The 22,467-nt window shown below is 39.7% G+C and overlaps 1 protein-coding gene across 1 annotated transcript in view; it reads left to right on the top strand.

The window, feature by feature from the left end:
- Positions 1 to 360: 360 nt before the first annotated feature.
- The window catches only part of ZNF385D (zinc finger protein 385D), an 888,856-nt gene continuing 866,749 nt past the window's right edge, over positions 361 to 22,467 (top strand). Inside the window, exon 1 of the mRNA XM_019810771.3 lies at positions 361 to 625. Within this exon, the coding sequence (XP_019666330.1) occupies positions 520 to 625 (106 nt within the window). The 5' untranslated portion in view covers positions 361 to 519. The remainder of the gene's footprint in view (positions 626 to 22,467) is intronic.

The following is a 22,467-nucleotide window of genomic DNA, read 5'->3' as shown; positions in this document are numbered from 1 at the left end:
GTAGACCTGTATGCAACCCGGGAAGATAAAGGACCTAAGCACAAAAGGAAAGCCCCTTTCCCGAGCCTCCTGAAGCAGCTCACTTGAGCTCATTTCTAATACCCCCAGTTTCTGGATGCATTTCTGCCGCTCGCATTTCCCCTTAACACCCAGGATCCACTCACTCCATGAAAGCTAGTTCCTCTCCCCTCCGTTTCTTTCTCTCCGCTCAGCCTTCTCTCCCTTCCCTGGCACCCCCGGGCCGGCCCCTCCCTCCGCTCCAGCTCGCACCTCTCCCCAGCTGGGTGCACCTGAGGCTGGCGCGGGCTCGGGACGCGTGCAGAGCACGGCGGGCGCGGCGGAGGCAGAGGCGCGCCGACAGCCACCTCCAGCCAGCGCCCGAGGGACCACACGAGCGGCGCTCCGAGGACTATTCTCCGCGGCAGCCGCTCACGCCTCGTGGTGACTCTCACCACCGAAGCTGCAGACCGGCCCTTGTGCGCCCCCGGGGCCAGCCAGCCCGGGCGGCCGCTCCTCCTGATGCCTGGGCCGGGGCGCAGGGCGGCCGCCGGCAGGAGGATGAAGGGCTCGGCGGGAGGAAGGAGAGAAAAACTGCTGGGGGCGCCGAAAGCTCAGTCCAGCCGCGGTAAGTTGAGCGCAAAAGAGGTGTCTCCGTGCTGGTGGCGGAGTTGGCTGCGGTGCCGGGTGCGGGGCTGGGGTTGCGCCCCCGGGCGCGGTGAGGCGTACCGAATGGGCATTCGCATAGTCCGCACCCGGGACGTCCCCCTGTCCCCTCGAACCCCACACCATCAGTCTGCTCTCTTGTCTCTTCCGCTCGGCGCCCAGCAGAGATGTGAGGCAGTGGGGGGCCCGGAGTGTAGAGCGCAGAGCTTGAGGGTCTCTGGGCACCACGCGCTGACGGGGACCAAGGGGCAGAGGAAGCAGCGGCAGGGGGCGACAGGGTCAGCCAGGCTCCGGCTGAAGTCGAGGGCTGGGCCACCGAGGACGGACTCCCTGCCGCCTGTCTCCTATTGGGTGTGTGTGGGGCGCGCTCCCTCCTCGGGAAACCAGGCGAAGTTGTTGGGATAAGAAAGCACAGCGGGCTAGCTTCGTGATTGTCTTTTCTTTTCATTTTCTTCCTTCTAATTCGTCCTTTTTTTTTTCTTCCTTTCCTGCCTTTTTTGTTTCTTTTCAAGATCTCCCCTGCGGAGGTACAAGATTTGAGGGCAGTGGGGATGCCACCCAGTTACAGGAAGCCTTCCTCCAGGGGAATAATTTTAACATTTCGGGTGGGGTTGGGAGGTTAAGGGTAAATCAGTGCCCCTGGATCTGATTGCCTTCCTGGTCCAGGGGATTGAGTTGGAGGAGAGGGTACAGGGTCTGCGTGCCTTTTGACTTCTTGCGTTTAGGGAGAAGTTTTATTGTGCGTGCAAATTGGGGTCAGAGGAAACCTGCGGGGCCCAACACACTGTCGCCCCTTGTGAAATGCCCAATGTCCTGTCTGCCCCCCTTACAGTTCAGACTTGTCTGCATCACATATTTCTGGGGACGATGTTTGTGTCTGCTTCAGCCTGAGCTGCAGCTAAAGTAGCAAGGAATGCGATGTTCCTGGGTGTTATGAGCATCTCCAAATTCTGGAAGCTTGAACTGACTTGCAAGACTACTTTCTGTTCTGTAGGTGTAACTAGGGACCCTCCAGCTGGTGCTTTTTGCTGAGATTCCTGTGGCGCTTTCTGGGGATGTCCTAGGGAAATGTCTTTCTCTTCTCTTGAGGCTGTTTGCTACTTGTCTGTTAAAAGGGATTTTCATGTCCACTCAGTTCTGCTTTACCACGTTCCCTGAAACCACTGGGAAAGGTTTATCTCCTTCTGGGTTTTCCTGTCACCCTTGCTCTGTACTGGGTAATTTAGTCACTATCCTCCGGTCCGGAAACATGAAAGGCAAATATGGGTCATTTCAAATTATGTTGATGGATGCAGCACAGTGTGTCTGGGGGTTGCTGCAATGTCTTCGCATTGCCTTCCAGATGTTCCTCAGAAATTAACTGGAGTGCTCTATCCATGGAGCTCAACCATAGACTAGGGGAATGGGTAAGCATCTTGAGTTAATGTATTATCTTAGATTTCAATAAGTGAGGTGCTAGAAGCTATATGTGTTAGGAGAAAGGAACCTGAGCCAAAATATAGGACGTCTGGACTGCTTTGCTTTGTTACAGAGTGGCTGAAGGAACTTGGGGTCATTTGACAAGAACAAGAACAACCGTAATAATGACGCCTAACATTTTTTCCCCATTCACAGCACACTAAGCACTGTATGAAGGCCCTTACAGCGCCTTTAAATATATAACAACCCCAGGAAGGCAACATCCTTACTTCTCTATTTTGTGGATAAGGATAAAGGAGCCTCAGAGATGTAAAATTTGGAAAAGTTCCAGAGTTAGTGTTTTAGAACCCAAGATTGCTGGACTTCAAAGTTGATTCCTCCAATCATTACTCAACCTTGTCGAACCTCATTTGAAAAGTGGGAGGACTATCTGAGTTCTAAACCCCATGAAAAATTAGTACCACATCATAGATTGATTCATGTACAACTATTTCACATGTTTAACAGAAACGTCCAACTTAGACTTCAAATCAAATGAAAAATGTGTCACATTTATGTCATTTGGCTTGCCATCTGTAGAGAGGGCTAAATGCTGAGGTCTTGGTGTTCCCCTTGACAGTGTTTCTTCTTTGAGCCCCTTTACTGTAAATCAGTAGTAGTATTGTATAGCCTTTCTCTTAACAATCTGTGATTTATAACATTAAATATACCTGATGCTAACATCACATTTGTATGACTCTCTAGAGTTATCCTGAGGTCTACCTGGACACTCTCATAGTTTAGCCAGCTTATAATTAATGCTCAGATCCTAACAGGATGTTGAATTTCTATTAAGAGATACATGCAGCTTGTTTGAACATTTCCTTTTTATTTTCAGCAGTATTTTCAAAACAATTACACCCCCTGCTGTGATTTGCTATTTACTAGGTGCATCAAAAGTTCAGTAATGAAAAATGTTTGTAATTCAACAAAACATAGTGTCTCATCTACAATAACAACTTTGGCTAAAGGATTCACATCCAATTTAGGGCTTATTTTATCTGAAATTTAATTAAGATGTTGCATTTGTTACTGCAAAATGTATGCAGGTAGTTGAGGACACATCTTCCATTATTTTCTTGTAATCTCCAACTATAAATTCATTACTGATGAGTTCTTCAGATAATTTGTTGTGTGCTGTCTAAAGATTTTGAGGTTTTAAAACAAAGAACGAAAGCAGCAAATAGGTCGTATTTGTTGTATTTCTTCATAAGCTATAATTATGCATATCTGGGGAATAGTGATGTATTTTAAGTCACAGATCTGATTTGCCTGCACATGAATGGAATGATCAGATAAAAGTATGTAAGTCCGTTGGGATACTAATGATATTCATATCCCAGATGGGGGAACAACTTTGGAAATAGAGAATCTTTGACAAGTTATCTTACTAGGTTTCATCACACTTGCATAGTATCTTATTGTTTGTTGTCAAATAAAAGGACATTTGTCTGTTACAGTAAACTAAGTTATTCCTTTGATTTCTTTGTTTTAGGGTTAAATTGTGTTTTCTAGTAGTAACGTAGTGTTGCATAAAATTAACGTTTGTGTCCTTTCAAATATTTGAAGTCTTAAAAAATCATACTTTGTGTACTGTAAGTAATCCATTTCTGAATACATTCACAGGAATATAAAAATAATACAGTAGTAACTTGCCTTGAGGTTTTGTTTGTTTTTTTAGAAGTAGATAATGAGGTTGTTACAGTGGTTAACATATTTAACCTTGGTAACGAAGTATTGAAATTAATTGTAAATATGAATTTTTGAACTGCAAAATATTTTATGATGAGTCTTATAAGTGGGTTAACCTTATAATCACATGAACATCTGTTAGGTGTTTGACAATTTTTTTTGTTTCATATTTGCACAATAGGACTATTAGTTTATGTGCTATTATTTGGTGATTTGAACAACCAGATTTCTGGAAAATGATTTAAGCTCTATAAGCATCTGAGTCATATTGGTGTCACAGACCGAAGAAACTGATATTGGGGAAGGAGTTTTAATTTTGAATGTTGCAAGGGCTTAGAGCTCAAGGTAGATGACACTCCTTGGTTTTTTGACAAGCCTCTACAGAGAGACTTTGAATAAAATAAAGCCTGTGGGTTGAACATTAAGCAAGCACTTGAGTAGGCTCTTTGGAAACCTAGATCAGCTCAAATGGAATTATGTGCCTCAAATTTGGTGTAATTAATTTGAACAAGTAATTAACAAACACATTTGAGATCATTAAAAAAATTCCAGTATGTTAAAAATGCATTAATTTACATAATCTAGGGCTTGCTAAGATTGGCAATAACTCCTGTTTGTGGATTGACCCATCCTTAACTTTAAAAATAAAGTTCAATAAGAAAGAACTTTAAGGATACTGAGAAGCAGAGATGAATCAGATTTCTTCACAAAGTCTTTATCGCATTTGAAATGTGATTGTAATCAAATCCAGGTAATTCTGTACCACTTTTAGTATTTTGCAGAGACTGAGAATGGGATTCAAAGAGTATCTTTTTCCTAACCTACTGATGTACGGTAGAGAATACTAGAACACAGTTTTAGAGTGACGATAGAGTGCTCTAGGCCATTTAATGATTTCATTACTTTGTAGTGTCATCCAACCGTGTGTTTCATTTTTTGCCTTATTTGAAACACAAAGTGGCAGTCCACTCTGATCTCGAATTATATGTACTAAAGCTGGCAAACATACAGCATTTCTAAACTGGTCTCTTAAGTCAGAGATTTGCAGTAAAGGAGAGTTCTTAACTTTGCCTCTATGTAATTATGTAGCCCGTCTTCTGGCACACAGTACTAATCTTGGCATATCTTGATTACCCATTAGACCTATCTGTCTCCATGAGAACAACAAATACTATTACAGGGCAGCGTTAAGGAGGTCCATTTGCGGATTTAACTAAGGTCTCTTATAACACGGGGTCAGGCATCCTCTGTTTAGTTTTATTCTGGTCTTGTGATGTGTCCTTGTTTATATATCTAAAGAGTTAATCGCTGCTGTTTTTATAATTTATTATTAGACAATTATTAGAGATTTCTTTCTTCTTTAACAATCTCTCATCTACCCCCAATTGAAATGAAAGACATAATAATGAAATATGTCTATAGTATCTTTGACTTTTACTTAAACAAAGAAATGCACTTGAAACTCTAGATGGCGTCCTGAAAACTGTAGATTTTAAAACTATTTTGTTGAGAAGAACTTCCAGTAGTTAGTGTCAGTGTACCAAATCTATCCAGATCACCTAGAATTTGAAGAATATAGGCACTGGATTGAGCTCTCAAGTGGATGCAAGTGTTTCATTCATAGTAAAATTTGGCATTAAAGTTACAGAGACAAAATAGTCTTTTAACATGATGTAGCCTTTAAGAAAGTGCACTCAAGAACTGGAACACCTTAGTTTGAATCCTTGCTCTGTTCCTTACAAGCTGTGAGAATTTAGAGGCTCCTGGGTGGCTCAGTTGGTGAATTGTCCGACTTAAGCTCAGGTCATGATCTCACATTTCCTGAGTTTGAGCCCCACATTGGGCTCTGTGCTACCAGCTTGGAACCTGGAGCCTGTTTCAGACTCTGTGTCTCCCTCTCTCTCTCTCTCTCTGCCCCCTCCACCTCTCTCTCTCTCTCTCTCTCTCTCTCTCTCCCCCCGTCTCTCCTTCAAAAATAAACATTAAAAAATTTAAAAATGTGAGAATTTAGTCAACTTATTGTACATTTCTTTGCTTTAGCTGTAACATGGTGATACTAAGTGATTGAATTTCATGGGTTGATTGATCACCATCAAGTATTAGTTTTCTATAGTTACTCAACCAGATTGCCACAAATGTGGTGGCTTCAAACAACAGAAATGAATTCTCTCAGAATTCTGAAGGTCATAAATCTGGAATCAGTATCACTGGACTGAAATCGAGGTCTCAGCAAGGCTGTGTACTCTCTGGAGGCTCTAGGGGGGAATCTGTACCTTGCCTCTTGCAACTTCTGGTGGCCATTGGCATTCCTTGGTTTGTGGTCACATCACTTCTGTCTCTGCCTTTGTCTTCCCATTGCCTTCTCCTCCGTGAGTCTAATTTCCATCTGCTTTTCTCTTCTAAGGACATTTGTGATTGCATTTAGGGCCTATCCTGATAATCCAGAATAATTTCTTATTTTAAGATCCTTAACTTAATCCTACCTGCAATGACTCTTTTCCCAAAGAAGGTGACATTTACAGGTTCCAGGGATTGGGGTCTTGAGACCTGGAGTGGGAATGTTGGAGGGTTGTCTGTACATTACTTGGCCTATTATAATCATCATCCTCATATTTTTGTACTGTGCTAGATGTATGAAAAGATAGCAGAACCAATATAACTAAATTATGGAAAATGTAGAAAGTATCAGAAAATTCATATATTTTTAAAGCACATTTTCCTAACTTATGTTCAAATTTTGACCAGATTTTTTGATCAGAGACTTCAGGGCAATTAATTATTTTCTGTTCGCTTTAACATAATGCAGTCAGTAAATATCTGATGAGTAGTTACTATGTGCTTACAGAATATTGGTCCTGGGGATATCAAAGTTGACAGGAAAAGAAAGACCCTGAGCTCGTGGAGCGTTTAGTGTATGAAAAATAGCTAGACAACTACTACAATTTATTTTATTTATGTATTTAAAAAATTTTTTTTATGTTTATTTATTTTTGAGACACAGAGAGACAGAGGATGAATGGGGGAGGGTCAGAGAGAGAGGGAGACACAGAATCTGAAACAGGCTCCAGGCTCTGAGCCGTCAGCACAGAGCCCGACACGGGGCTCGAACTCACAGACCATGAGATCATGACCTGAGCTGAAGTCGGCCGCTTAACCGACTGAGCCACCCAGGCGCCCCCACAGCTACTACATTTTAACTAGTACTTTGATAGAATACAATTAGCTCTTTATGTTTAATTCACAATTTTAGGAGCAAAGAAATACCATTAAACACAGTTTAGAGATAAGGAACTAAGCTAGGAAGTATGCATATACATAGCTAAGATGGGACAATTTTTGAACTCTCTTCCTTTTGCTTACACTATATGTGCCATAAAATAAGATGAAAAATCAGGAACAAATGTAAAAAAAATTTTTTTTTCAACGTTTATTTATTTTTTGGGACAGAGAGAGACAGAGCATGAACGGGGGAGGGGCAGAGAGAGAGGGAGACACAGAATCGGAAGCAGGCTCCAGGCTCCGAGCCATCAGCCCAGAGCCTGACGCGGGGCTCGAACTCACGGACCGCGAGATCGTGACCTGGCTGAAGTCGGACGCTTAACCGACTGCGCCACCCAGGCGCCCCAGGAACAAATTTAACAAAATAAATAAAAATAAAATTTTTGAAATACAAACAGAATTTGTCAACCACATAATTTAATTAACTAGAAATATCAACTCATAAGATATTATGGTTAATTGGACTTGGGTTTAGCTGAAAAGTTAAGAGCTTCTCTTTCAGAATTGTTATATTTTACTTTTTTTTTTTTTCTAGAGGGTATTAGTTGATTTTCCGACTTTGGTGAATAGACACTATTTACTTACTTATTCTTTACCTTTTTAAAGAAAATGATCCGAATAAAATACATAAAACATGAAAGTTATCATCTTAACCATTTGTAAGGGTACAGTTCAGTGGCATTAAATACATTCATATAGTTTTGCACCCTTCATCACCGCACATATCCAGAACTCTTCTTGCAAAACTAAAACTCTATCCCCTTTAAACAATAACTCCACATTTCCCTCTCCCTATTACCTAGCAACCATCTTTCTACTTACTGTCTGTATGATTTTGACTACTGTAAGTACCTCCTGTAAGTGGAATCAGAGAATAATTGTCTTTTTGTAACTGGCTTATTTTACTCAGCATAATGTCGTCAAGGTTCATCCATGTAGAGTAGCATATATTAGAGTATTTCCTTCCTGTTATATGTATAAATGACATTTTGTTTATCCATGCTTCTATCAGTGGGCACTTGGGTTGCTTCTGCATTTTGCCTTTTGGGCATAATGCTGCTGTGAACATGGCTGTACAAACATCTCTTACAGGCTGCTTTCAATCCTTTAGGAACATACCCAGAAGCAGAATTGTTGGATCATATAGCCATTCTGTTTGTAATTTTTTGAGGAGTTGCCATAGTGTTTTTTTTTTCTCGTGGCTGTACCATTTTACATTCCCAGTGCACAAGAGTTCCAATTTCTCTGATCCTTGCCAAAACTCATTTTCTGGTTCATTCGTTCACCTCCCTCCCTCCCTCCCTTCATTCCTTTCATTGTTGTTGTTTTAATGGTAGCCAATTTAGTAGATACGAGATGGTATCTCACTGTAGTTTTTTTTTAATTGTTTTTAATGTTTATTTTTGAGAGAGAGAGAGAGAGAGAGAGAGAGAGAGAGAATGCACACCCGTGCACATGAGGGAGGGGTGGAGAGAAAGGGAGACCTAGAACCCAAAGCAGGCTCCAGGCTCTGAGCTGTCAGCACAGAGCCCTACATGGGGCTCAAACTCACGAAATGTGAGATCATGACCTGAGCCAAAGTCCGACACTCAACCAACTGAGCCATCCAGGTGACCCTCACTGTAGTTTTGATTTGCATTTCCCTAATGATTAGTATATTAAATATCTTTTTGTGTGCTTATTCATCATTTGTATATCTTCTTTGGGGAAAAGTCTATTTGAGTCCTTTGCTCATTTTTGAGTTAGATTGCTTGTTTTGCTGCTGTTGTTGTTGAGTCTTAGGAATTCACTATATATTTTGGTTAGTCCCTTATTTGGTATATGATTTGCAAGTTTTTCCCATTCTGTGGTTTGCCTTTTAATTCTGTTGGTAATGTTTTTTAGATGTACAGATTAAAAATTTTTTCACAGTCCACTTTGTTCATTTTTTTCTTTTGTTCCCTGGGCCTTTAATGGCATATCTAAGCAAACAATGTCTCTTCTTTACCTTTTTGGTAACGAGTTTAAGAAGTTTTTTTTTTTTTTTTAACCTTTTATTTATTTTTGAGACAGGGAGAGACAGAGCATGAACAGGGGAGGGTCAGAGAGAGGGAGACACAGAATCCGAAACAGGCTCCAGGCTCTGAGCCGTCAGCACAGAGCCCAACGCGGGGCTCAAACTCACGGACTGTGAGATCATGACCTGAGCCGAAGTCGGCCGCTTAACCGACTGAGCCACCCAGGTGCCCCTAGTTTGAGAAGTTTTAAAAACAATGTGGGGTGCCTGGGTGGCTCAGTTGGTTAAGGGTCTGACTCCTAATTTTGGCTCAGGTCATGATCTTGTGGTTCATGAGTTTGAGCTCTGCACAGAGCCTGCTTGGGATTCTCTCTCTCTCTCTCTCTCTCTCTCTCTCTGCCCCTATTCTGCTCATTGTCTCTTTCTCTCTTTCTCCAAATAGATAAATAACCTTAAAAAAATCAATGTAAAATATTGCTAAATTAAATCTACAAAATAAGAGACTAGGATGAGAAGAAATAAACTGTAATTGAAGACTAAAATATCAATAATCTCACATATGTAATGTTGACCAACAAAGGCCAGCAAGCCCCAAAAGCCTGAGTCCATTCACACATGTTCAAAATTAAGTAAAACTAACTTACAAATACATCATAATTTCTGGAGGGGAAGGGGGCAACATGCTGAAATGTTCTGTTTTCTGATCTGAGTGTTGATTATGTGGGTTTATTCCCTTGCAAAAACTCAGGTTGTACCTATGATTTATGCACTTCTCTGTATTTCAATTACACTTAAGAAAGTTAAAAATCAGTTGGTCATTCAGAAGCACATGACAAAGAGAAATTTCCTTAGAAGTAGGAAAGATAGGAAAAGAAATGTGTTCTAAGGGTTTATCCACTTGGACGACTTGGTCTGTATATTTGGCCCTAAGGTTTTATTATTATTATTTTTTTCTTAGAACAAGTGAGCAGGGGAGACGGACAAAGCGGGAAGAGAGGGGGGGGCGGGGGTTGGAGAGAGAGAGAGGCAGGGTGGGTGGGTGGGGGGTGGGAAGAGGAAGGGGAATCTTAATCAGGCTCCAAGCTCAGTGTGGAGCCTGTCATGCAGCTCTGTTCCATGACCCTGGGATGATGAACTGAGCTGAAATCAAGAGCCGGATACTCAACCAACTGAGCCACCCAGGGGTCCTTGGCCCTAAGCTTTTAAACAGCAGTCACATCCGTGGGCACAGATATCATCAGAACAATGCTGTTCAAGAGAAAAACACCATTCCTAGGACTGAGACTGGAGGGAAGTTTTCCCATGAGTCTTCATGAAAAGGGAACTGAATGACGCAGCGAATAACATCTTCTTGTGAATACAGCAGAGACTTTGATAGGAATCTTTCTTAAAAGTGAAGAGCAGTGTAGTTACTGGATGCTTTCTGGTTTGTCTTAACTTTAAACATTTCAAAGTTTCGAGCGGAACGGGAAGGCCATGTATTCCTTAGACGATGCTTTGTAAATTCACTTCCTTTAACGATACCTTTGGCCATGGTTGCATGGCAGTGAGTTTGAGCCCACTTACTTAGACAAATTCATCGTGCTGATACTCCTTGTGATGAGTTAAAAACTGGAGTCAGCTTGACTCATTGGGGAACCTGGGAAAATGGATACCTTCCAGGAATGAGAGGGGTAGCTCTGAGGTAAAAGCAGTGGGCAAGTTCATATTTGCTTAAATAATTAATAAGTAGGATGCAGTGAATTAATTTGATTTCCCTTGATAATTCTTCACCGTTCTTCACAAGTCTCTCCAGGCATCAATAATCTAGACAATGATAGCTATAATCCTACAGAGAATAATTCTTGTATGACAGGGACCATGTTGTATTAATCTTTCTACCTCTTGTGATGCTGGACAGTGCCTTGAACAGAGTAGGTGTCCCCAAACATTATGGAGTGAGTAAATGATTAAATTCTGCAATGTGGTAGACATAGAATTTGTAGAGGGTTGAAATAGTTATCAGAATCTTAAGATACTTTAAGAATTGCCTTAAAAACAGCCTCATAATCTATCAAATTTTTGATACACTGTCATTTGGTCTCTTCTGAGTAAAGTAGACATGGTTCAATTATTGGTTAATTAATGGCTTTTAGTGAGTTGAGTAAAGTTTTTTAGAGCCTCATAAAGAAAAGTTTGACCTTAAGAAATTGCTTTCAAAATACCATTTTTCCATTCCTATGGATTTTGGGTGAGCACTCTGTATTTGTAGAAATTCCTTATTAATGAGTGGCATAACTCTTAATTATTTATTAATCATAAATTATGTCTGATCCCAATGTATACTTCCTTGACTCTTTGTAAATGAAAAACCAGAACAAGTTAACCTGAAGAGATGATACCAAAAATTTTAAAAGTTTTCTTTTTATTTAATTATTTATTTTACGTATTTGACAGTGAGAGAGCACGAGCCAGGGAGAGGGGCAAGGGGAAAGAGAGAGAGAGGGAGAGAGAGAGGGGAAGAGAGAGAGAGGGAGAGAGAGAAAGAGAATATCGCTGGGATCATGACCTGAGCTGAAATCAAGACTCAGATGCTCAACTGACGGAGCCACCCAGGCACTCCGAAACATGTTTTCTCTTTTTAGATCATAAATTAGAACATGATTTCTGAATTTAAATATTCAAAAGTTGAAGAGGAAGTCTTCGAAACTCTGAGGACATCAGAAGAAAGAAGTTCCTTCTTAAAAAATTGCCTTTAACAAAGTACAAGTTTCCCTAATTAGGATTTTTTAGCATGTGTAAGAAAATTTGAGGAAAAACTAAATACTATTCAGGGTAGAAAAGGTTGCCGTTGTGAATTACGGGATTCACATTGCTTTGTCCATTTAGAGCAAGCATTCTATTCCTATCAAGGCACACACTAAAATACAACAATGAAATAGTGTTTTATAGAATACTGAAATGACATCTGTAATTTCTCATTTGTTTCTTCCCACAAATTAGGTGGGTATGTGTTACCATTATGACAGTTACATTTTTTTTAAGATACATAAACAAAAGGTCAAGTGATTTGGCAAGGTTGAGTAACTGGTAGGTAGCAAAGTTGGATCATGAATTAACCTTGTCTGACTCAATGCCTGATGTTCTCTGTGCTACCCTGAATAGTTTCCTTTTCTTTCCACATATTCAGGGAAATAGCTTCTGTTAAGTCTATCATACATTGGAATGAATTACTTGGGACAATGATAGTCTATGACTGGAATGGAGATGAGAACAATCAATAAATGACAGTATTAAGGCAGTACTAATGAAACTTTAATTTGAAAATTGCTCCGAAATGTATTCCAAGATAGGTTTTATAACCATACTCAGATTTGATGTGAAGATAAACTAATTTTATGCAAATGCTAAAGTGACTTTAACAGTTATGTTATATACCTTGATGTGGTCCTTAAGGAAAATTGTCAGGACCATTAATAAGTTTCTAAATTGATTAGGCTAATTTGGTACTCCAAAAGGCATCTTCCTATAAATTAATGCTGCCTATTACATTCTGATTACAGCAAATTGCTTGCTTTCCATGCCCAACTTTGAAAGTTTCCAGTCTCTGCATTTTTGTACTTTCCCAGTTGTTGACTTTCCATTTTGTCTTGCCACATCAGAACAATGAATCATCTTGTCCATTAGCTGAGTTTGGAAATTCTGTGTTATTCAATGAATTTGTTTTTACTCCATCCCTCTGATAATTTGAAACCTGGCAACTTAACTACTTTCCCAAATGTGTTTGTGATGCAACATCAACGAGTTTTGTTTTGAACAGCAAAAGACTGCAGTATTTTTTTTCCATCCTTGTAACTCAAATGCAATATTTTGTAAAAAATGTTTTTACATTTACTTATTTTTGATAGAGAGCACAAGTGGGGGAGTGGCAGAGAGAGAAGGAGACAAAGAATCCAAAGCAGGCTCCAGGCTCTAAGCTGTCAGCAAAGAACCCTACGTGGGGCTTGAACTCAGAAACCGTGAGATCATGACCTGACCTGAAGTCGGATGCTTAACCGACAGAGCCACCCAGGCGCCCCTCAAATGCAATATTTTAATAACTGACTGTGTGTTTCAGAATAATAAAAGGTTTAGGGTAATAATAGCTAGTGATCTCTAGAGGGGCAGCATAATCAAATAATATTAGAAGGCTCTCAATTTTTATAACCTGATGGAAACAGAAATGTGCCAACTGAGTGATCACCCTGATTATCAGAGTGTCAAAGGAATACACAGTTATTCGTTTTTATTTCATGATTTCATACTAGAGGAGAGCCAAAACGTTAAAGTCAGAGTGTTATTTCTTTGTTTCTAACACTTAAAGCATGAGGTGAACAGAGGGACACACAGTGAGACAACGTATGTCAACACAATGTGCCTCTCGTGCCCCCTACAGTGAACAGGGCTTACAAGGGCATTGGTATTTTTTTCCATTTTGAAAGAATGTTTAAGACTTCGTGTCATTGCTTTGTTATTAAAATAAACAGCATTGAATCTTGGAAGTTGGCTCTTAGAGAAGCGTCAGTGAAGTCTAGTAAAAATGATGGTAATAAATTACAGAACTTTGGTTGATTTTCATAATGTGCATAGAGAATACACTGAAGCATGTCCCTTAGGAAACTGCCAAGAACTGCACAATACTTATTGTGTCTGGAGCTGGAACCGTGGTGCCGATTCCATGAGTATGGCTGTGTGTGTATGGGAATATAATGCGTGTCCGCACACTAAAGTCATTTGGAAGTCATTGGGAGGTTAGTTTGAGGATGGCTTGGCGTATTTTTGTGGAAAATCATAAAAGTAGTTTGCTCTGAAAGAATAAAATTACCCAGGCATATGTTTTCAAGAAAGAAATCATGCTCTTCCAACAGTCTAGTAAAGGTTTATTTAGCTCTTGCTTTATTAGTTCCTGAAATTTTTCAGAAAATGAAACAAGTTGTAAGAGTTCAACTGTGACTACTTTCCAACATAACGTTGGAAGCGTCCCCAAAGAGGATCTCGTTAAAGCTAGTAAAGTGGCTGTGATTTTAGCAGTCGCAGTAATCCCATCCTCATGTGTCATGTCGTTTGTGGCTTTTCTTTTGCCTTCCGTTCAAGTAAGAAAGTGATCCCAGAGACAATTTTGAGAACTTTCCTCTACCTGAAAAGTACCTTGTTTTTGAACATTATGCTGCCTTTACTACATATACCTCATTCTCTTTTACAGCCCACTTAAAAAATGACGTGGCCAAGGAATAGAAGTGACATTATACATTCATTTGTTTACATATGGTTCATAACTAGTTTTCATACCAGTGAGAGATGCACTGTGTCCACAGGGCATCATTTCCTGTCATTTCTACTGGTGCTCCCATTGTCATTTCAAGCTGAGTTCATCATTTTGCCTCTAAATTCAGCTCCACTTTTTCTTGGCTTGAGGTTTTGTTTTGTTTTGTTTTGTTTTTCAGTACCAACACTGCTTTCCTCAGAGTTTAACTATTTCTATACGTTAAAGCATTTTTTAATGTTTACTTATCTATTTCTTTATTTTTTTTGAGAGAGAGAGAGAGAGAGAGAGAGAGAGAGTGTGCAAGTGTGAGCAGCGGACGGGCAGGGAGAGGGAGAGAGAGAGAATCCCAAGCAGGATCCATGCTGTCAGCACAGAGCCTGATGTGGGGCTTGCTTGACCTCATGAAACTGTGAGATCATGACCTTAGCTGAAATCAAGAGTTGGACGCTTAACCGACTGAGCCACCAAGTGCCCCTCGCCGTGGCCATTTAAATCTACCATCATAAGGTAATTCTAGGTGGAGGCTGCAATTGATTCAACTAACTACATACATAGAGAAATACTATCATGCAAGTTCCAAGAGATTTTTCTGTCTTGTGGAATCCAATACCTCCTTACAAATGAGCTGGTATTAGCCTTTTACTAGAAGGAAAAATAATACAGACAGCTTTTGCATTTTGCTCAAAATCGCTGGCCGCACCTAGCCTGCTTGAGATTCTCTCTCTCTGCCTCTTCCCCACTCATGCTGTCTCTGTCTCTCTCAAAATAAATAAATAAACTTTAAAAAAGAAAAATAAAATGGCCACACTGAGAGAAGCATTATATAATGGCATTTTTATTTTGTTCGCAGTAAATAAGTCAGAATGGGCAAATAGAGTTGTAGAGGTTTTTATTTTTTATTTTTTTGTATAGGGAGTCAAAAGTATCCCACTTTTTGCTAGATGTCAAAAAGAGGTCCTCTGCTTCCATTTCCTGGGTTCTGGGCCTGGATGTGTAACCAGATGATTTGTAGGCTTATGATATTGGGTCATTAAATCATAGAGATGGTTCTCATAACTTTGGAGAGGAGTATGTTGCCGTTTAAAATTTCACTTCCAACTGGACATTCTTTCTCGGTGCCACTCATTCTTCTAATGCTTAGTAGCTGCCTTCCTATAAAGGCTGTTCAAAAGTTTGTCCTGAATTTCAAAGTCTTTATCCAATGCCTGCTCTTAAATTCAGAATATTTTCTGGTTTCCTTTTCTTAGATGAAATAAAGGTCATTAGAGTGGTACACCTTCACATTCTCCTTCTGTCATTACCAGTTACAGCTTCGTTTATAACCATCCTGATTCACATCTCTGACCCAAGAGGATTGCTCTCCCAAGGCCCGATTACTTATCTTATAATCCCACTTCCTCCTGGTACCTTTTAAACATTTCACCAGTTACTCATCGTCCTGCTTAAAACTTGGCTCTTTTTTTCCATCTGCTTGCCCTCCAGATCTGCTGTACTCTCCTTTCTTCAGGCTGCTGTCCCAAATCTCTCCGTGGAATCACTGCCAAACTTTTAGAAAGGGCAGGCCCCATGCTTTTCTTTCATTGCTTTATCTCATTTTGTCATACTTCTGAGACCCTTCTCTAGGGTTACGCATGGACTTGATGTCGAATCCAAAGGTCTCTTTTCAACATTACTTGGGCTTAAACATGCTAAAATATTTAACTCAGCAGACTGTCCTTATTGTTCATTCACAAATACTGAGTGCCCAATACTGCATAAGGTACATAACCTGGGAATAGGGATAGGATTCAACATTCTATTTCCACGAATGTAAAGTTACCCAGGAAAGGAGGAAATAATTAATTGAAACAGAGCATATACATTGCTTGTAGTGATTAGATGTACTTACTAATCACTCACTTGGAAGGATTGTATTACTCCACACCCCTGAAATAAGGTTATGACCTATCATTTGCTCTAGCCAAGAAAATGTGATTGGAAGTGATTTGTCACTTTTTGGCAGAAGACTTGAGAAGCTGGTGTGTGATTTGTTAGTTTCCTTTCCTCCGTCACAGAGATCAACACAAGTGTTTTAGTTGGTGGAGGCTTTTGGAGGCTTTGATAGTTCGTGACCTGGCGTGAGGGTTGATTTGCAGTGAAGGCCCTGCTGATCTGAGATGGACATGTGGTGTGAGCAAGAACTAAGTTTTTGTTTCTTTAAGTGATTAGAACTTTGTCACTGTCGTTTAACCTAGCATATCCTGTCTGCCGTGAGGATTCACTGTAAGCGTTGTGAAAATAGAACTGCACTTTCAGGCTTCTACTAGACTTTTCAAACTGTATGTCCCAGCATGACTCTAAATCCATCATATTAAAAATAAAATGTCTGAAAAAAAATGAAGGCGATTGCTAAGCAATTAGTGACTTAATTTAATTGCCTTGCATCTATCTAGAAAGTAGTAGAGGGTCTATGAGAAAATCAATTCACATCCAACTGTATACATTTCGTAATGTACTTGTTATTGTAGCTCAGGGCTGCTCTGAAGTTTATATTTCCTTCTCTACAAACTTCTTGAAACTTAAAATCATTTCAAGTTCACTTAGAGATTTGGGGATAATGATATGCTTTGGTCTATTTTTCTTCCTATCTGAAAGCTTCATTGTGTTAAGGCTGGAAAAGTACTATGTAATTATGTGTGTGAACTTCTTGATAATTTCAGTGATGGAATTTTCTTTTTATGTGCAAATGCTTATTCCTGCACTTTTCATATAATTAATGTGCTCACAATTATATAGGACCTATTATAACTTGCTATCTCATTTCCTGTACATACTGCAGAGAGGGCGTTGTCTGGGTGGTAAATGTTTTGCTCACTTAATGGTAAACTCTGATTTTATTACCACCTTAACCTCTTCTTCTTGATATTTTATATCATCTTCTACTTTGTTTTAAATGTCTCACCGAAGACTTTACTTTGTAATATGTCCAATAATATATATAACTGAGGATAGCACTGAATGGACCAACCCAGAAATATCCCTTTAGAATGGACTTATCATTGATTTGTGCTCATATATATTATTGCTCTGTCTTTATCTCTTAAAAAATTCACCAATAACAATCCCTGTTCTGTTTATCTAATCTCACTTTGATACTTCAAAACGTATCTTTATATTTCTTTGAAAGCTTTGGTGTAAGGAAAATTAGTTGGGGCACAGAATTCCAGCATCAACAGCCTGCTAGCACCTGAATGAGACAGGAGTTTCGGTGGCCATGAGGAAGGGTATTATGATGTTTGCCTTCTTTTTGCCTCTTGTCTCTTTCCTTCTCTTACGTTGACCCTCCTTATGTGCTGTTAAACCCCAGTCACCCCATGTGAAACACTTTCTTTAAGAAATAAAGGTGCTACTAAAAGAAAAGTCACATAAAGGTAACACTCAAAGTAGCAGTGTTTGTAAAATTTTACATTTCATACGCATCAAAATATACTTCCTATGGGATTTGTTGTTTCATGTGTGGACCATTTTATACATGCTCAGTAATAATAATGATGCGAAATAGAATATCTGTGATATATAAACACAGATGCTTTGGTTAAATAGTATTTGCATGGTTTGGTCTGTTGGTTTCCACCTCCAGCTAGTCCGTGGGAAACAAAAGTAATTAAATCTCAAGCTGCTTAAAACATGTACATGGAGGGGCACTTGGGTGGCTCAGTCGGTTGAGCGTCCGACTCCGGCTCAGGTCATGATCCCATGGTACGTTGAGTTCGAGCCCCACGTCGGGCTCTGTGCTGACAGCTCAGAGCCTGGAGCCTGTTTCGGATTCTGTGTCTCCCTCTCTCTGACCTTCCCCCGTTCATGCTTTGTCTCTGTCTCAAAAATAAACATTTAAAAAAAAATTGTACATGTGATCACACAATGTCCATGTATGCAGTAAGAGTTTTTACATTCTATGTATGTTTTACTATTCTATGTATGTTGTTTACATTTCGTTCTTGGGAAAGGAATTGGAAGTATTTGCAACCTATATGCAGAAAAGAGAAATAATACTAAAAGGATAATGCAAGGAATTTACTGAGTTATGTATCTGTTTGTTGTAATACAACTTTTTATATTTCATAGCTTCTGTACTTAATGATTTGGAAATATACCGTTTGTAGTCTATAAGCTCTACCATTAAATTTGTGATATGGATGTATACTGTGTATGCTAATAACCCTTTATTTGTTTCTTAAGAACAAATGAATATTCTTTTCTTATACTTTACAGATGATTCGAAGTCCTTATATGTTTCAGTTTGCTTCATATTTGATCATGATATTCTTTGGAGTTAAAAAATTTTTTTTCATGGAAATTTTCTTTCTTTTTTTAATGGAAGATCTTCTTCTTCATCATCTGGCTAATGTCCCGCTTCTTCTAATTTCTTGGAATCAATTTAAGGATACTTCTTTAAGTTTTCCTAAATTCACTGGCTTCTTGGTTTCCATTGCTCTCTTAGCTGCCACTATGAGATTTCATTTCATTTTTGTATGCTCCCATTGTCTTGTATTTCATATATCCCATATTCCTGGATCATACTGGAATATATAACAAGGAACTTATGTTAGAACGATGTGTGTGATATAAAATATTTCAGAGTCTTTACAAAAGGGTTTACAACAGGGGCGCCTGGGAGTCTCAGTCGGTTAAGCCTCCAACTCTTGGTTTTGGCTCATGTCATGATCTCATGGTTGGTGGGATTGAGCCCACATTGGCAGTACAGAGCCTGCTTGGGATTCTCTCTCCTCTTTTTCTGCCCCTCCCCTTGCATGCAGGCGGGTGTGTGCAAGCTCTCTGTCTAAATAAATAAATTAAACATTTAAAAAAAAGAAAAGAAGGGCTCCTGGGTGGCTCAGTTGGTTAAGCGTCTGACTTCGGCTCAGGTCATGATCTCACAGTTCGTGGGTCGAGCCCCGCATCGGGCTCTGTGCTGACAGCTCAGTGCCTGGAACCTGCTTCGGATTCTGTGTCTCCTTCTCTCTCTCTGCCCCTCCTCTGCTCACACTCTGTGTCTCTCTCTCTCTCAAAAATAAATAAACATTAAAAAAATTTTAAAAAAAATAAAGAATTTACAACATCTATCCAATGCTTAAAAAATGTATATGTCTTTTGATAGGACAAATAAACATAAGGGGATTTCTTCTAAAATGTATTTAATGAAAACATTACATATAAAGACTTAATGACAAGTTTGCAGTTGCAAATTTTTGCAAGACAATGGGGACTATGTAAAGGACCTTCAAATACAACCTAGAGACATGATGGGATAATGAGGTAGCCAGAACACATCTACTGACAGTGAATTAAAAAAATGACAATCAAATGTAGATTTTATTTTATATTCACTGTTACCATTACATGTGTATAATACAATGTATAGACAGTATTGTTCAGTAGAACTTTTTGTGATGAGGGTAATGTTCCATACTATTTTATCCAATATTGTAGCCACTAGTCACTTGTGGTTATTGAGCATTTGAAATGTTAGTGCCACTGAGGAACTTTAATTTTGTTTAACTTAAATAACCACAACGCCACATTGGGCAGCAAGGGTGTAGAAAACTATTATATTCCAAGGTGTTAATGGTTATTGTTTATGTTAGGGAGTTATTGATTGCAGGTTTTTCTTACATTTTCTTTATCTCATCTCTATTTTTTAGGTGAAATTTATCATAAGAAAAGTAAAGGAAGCTATTTTTTGAAGAAAACATTCCTAATTATTGTTACACTATGAAAACCATGACATCTAAATCATGATTTAAGCTTTTAATAATATGTAAGCAAATTATTCATTTCTTTCATATCAACATTTCTGCCATATTTCAGACATAATTAAGTTTTCTTAAGGGATCTGCCTCGGATTAAATTCGAGTTTTAAAGGACAGAAAAATATGTTTAATAATAGCAACAATAGCCATAAATAGTCTTTATGAAGACTTAACTAAGTGCCATGCATTGAATAACATGTACTAACTCATTTAGTTCTTACTGTATGTATTTGAAATGTGTACTGATACTTTCTCCATCCTGCATGAAGCAAGTGAAGCACAGAGAATTTAAATAACTTGCCCAAATTACTCAACTAGAATATAGCAGTGTGCAGGGTAAGAATCTGACTTTCAGGCCCAGGCAGTATAAAAGCCCTATCATTGTCATAGCTCCATCCACATTCAGGAGAGAGGTTGCTGGTGAGAAGCAGGTGGAACATGAGATTTAAGGAAGAAGATAAAGTTCATGTGTGTTTGTGATTTTAATGATAGTCCATGGAATTTAGGTCAGATAAAAGGGAAAATGGGAGCAGAGCAAAGAGGAATACTGAAATGTGGTAGGAAGGGATAAAAAACCATGTCAGTTCTGGTAGGAGAACATGTGATCAGGAAAGACAGGAGGTGGTGGTCAGAGAGTGGGATGTCTGAGATTTGAGAGGGCTTTCGCCTATCTGCAGTTAATACTATCGAAGTAAGAGGGTGTGGCTGGGGTAGGACAAAGGGTATGAGTACTGCAGGTGAAAGAAATGGAAGAACAATGCTTTGGACGGACATCTACATGCATGAGAGCACCATGACCTACGACAAGAGCAGTTTGAGAGAGAGTGATTGTGAGCCAGGAGCTAAAATGTTGCAGAGGTTTGTGGGTGACCACAGCCAGGAAGGTGACTGGGGGGGCAGTGGGATGTGTGCTGCCCTCTTCTATTGTTTGTTCTAACACCGGCTTCTGGCACACAGCAAGCAACTGTATCAGAATGTGATGAATTCCAGTTGGGTGTATTTCCTGCACCTGGTGTGGGTTCCCTGCAGAGACGGCAACAATAAATCAGGGAGGGGTGGTTGTGTTTTGCATGAAAGTCGCAGAGCTGCTGACCTTGATGAGAACCTGCTGCTGCTGGGGCATGGATGTGGTCCAAGAGACTTGGTGGAACTCACAGGAGGAATGCTGAGGGCACAGCCTGTGTTTCCACCATTGGCGTGGCACAGAGAAATAAATTTCCATGGATAGAGGGCCAGCCACTGGATGAGGAGAATCCAGCAAGAGGCTTTGGCAGGGCTGCGGGGTTCAGGTTTGTCCAGATCTTCCACACCAGGAAATTGCTTGAGGTGGTGGGAGTGGGGTGTATGACACGTACAGCCTTCTTGGATGCTGCCCACATGGAGGAAATAAGCAGGAAGGAGTGTTTAAGCTTACTGTCGGTTTATGGGATTAAGCAAGCATGGAACAATCATCAGAGGAAAGACAAATCTCCAAGGGCTAGCACAGAAAGAAATATATTTTCAGGGCACGTGGGTGCTTCAGTTAAGTGTCTGACTTTGGTTCAGGTCATGACCTCATGGTCCGTGGGGCTCCAGTCTGTGGGTTCCAGCTCCTTTGCTGACAGCTCAGAGCCTGGAGCCTGCTTCGGATTCTGTGTGTCCCACTCTCTCTGCCCCTACCCTGCTCTCTCTCTGTCTCTCTCTCTCTGTCTCTCTCTAAAATAAATAAACATTAAAAAAATAAACTTAAAAAAAGAGAAATATATATTTTTTGTCTTCTTCCTTCCTACCCCATCTCTAGTAGAATAAGAAGCTTTCTGGAAAAAAAAGAAGTTGTAACATCAGACGGGGCCTCACATCCCTCCAAGCAGAACTCCAGCGCTTGGCAGAAGGAGGGGATGAGGACAGAGTGTTTAGCCCAACAGGAGACTGAAGTTTTAAAATGGTTATGACTGACTCTTAATAACTGAAACGAACTCACATATTATAGAATTAGAATAAAATCTTGTTAGGGAAGCCTGTTCCCTAAAGGGAAAGGAGACTTTTCAACAGAAAATATTTGGAAGCAGTTTTTAGAAAACTATGTATGCCCCAAATTTTTACTGACTACTTGTGGATTGAATGAATAACTTAGACTCTATTACAGCTTGATATTATTATGCACTTAAGACTTGAGATATTTGTACAAAAATGTTTAGTGACAGGAAATTCTATAGACTAGGAGGCTAGGCTAGGTCCTCATTAGGTCAGTATGAAACCACTCCTCTCAAAAATGTGTTAGGAAATAATTATGTTGCAGGAATCAAAGACCCAAGGAAATCTTTTAA

The sequence above is a fragment of the Felis catus genome, chromosome C2 (assembly GCF_018350175.1).
Source record: "Felis catus isolate Fca126 chromosome C2, F.catus_Fca126_mat1.0, whole genome shotgun sequence".
In the NCBI taxonomy this organism is placed as follows: domain Eukaryota; kingdom Metazoa; phylum Chordata; class Mammalia; order Carnivora; family Felidae; genus Felis; species Felis catus.
The sequence above is the reverse complement of the archived record's forward strand: the minus strand, read 5'-3'. Positions and strand labels throughout refer to the sequence as shown.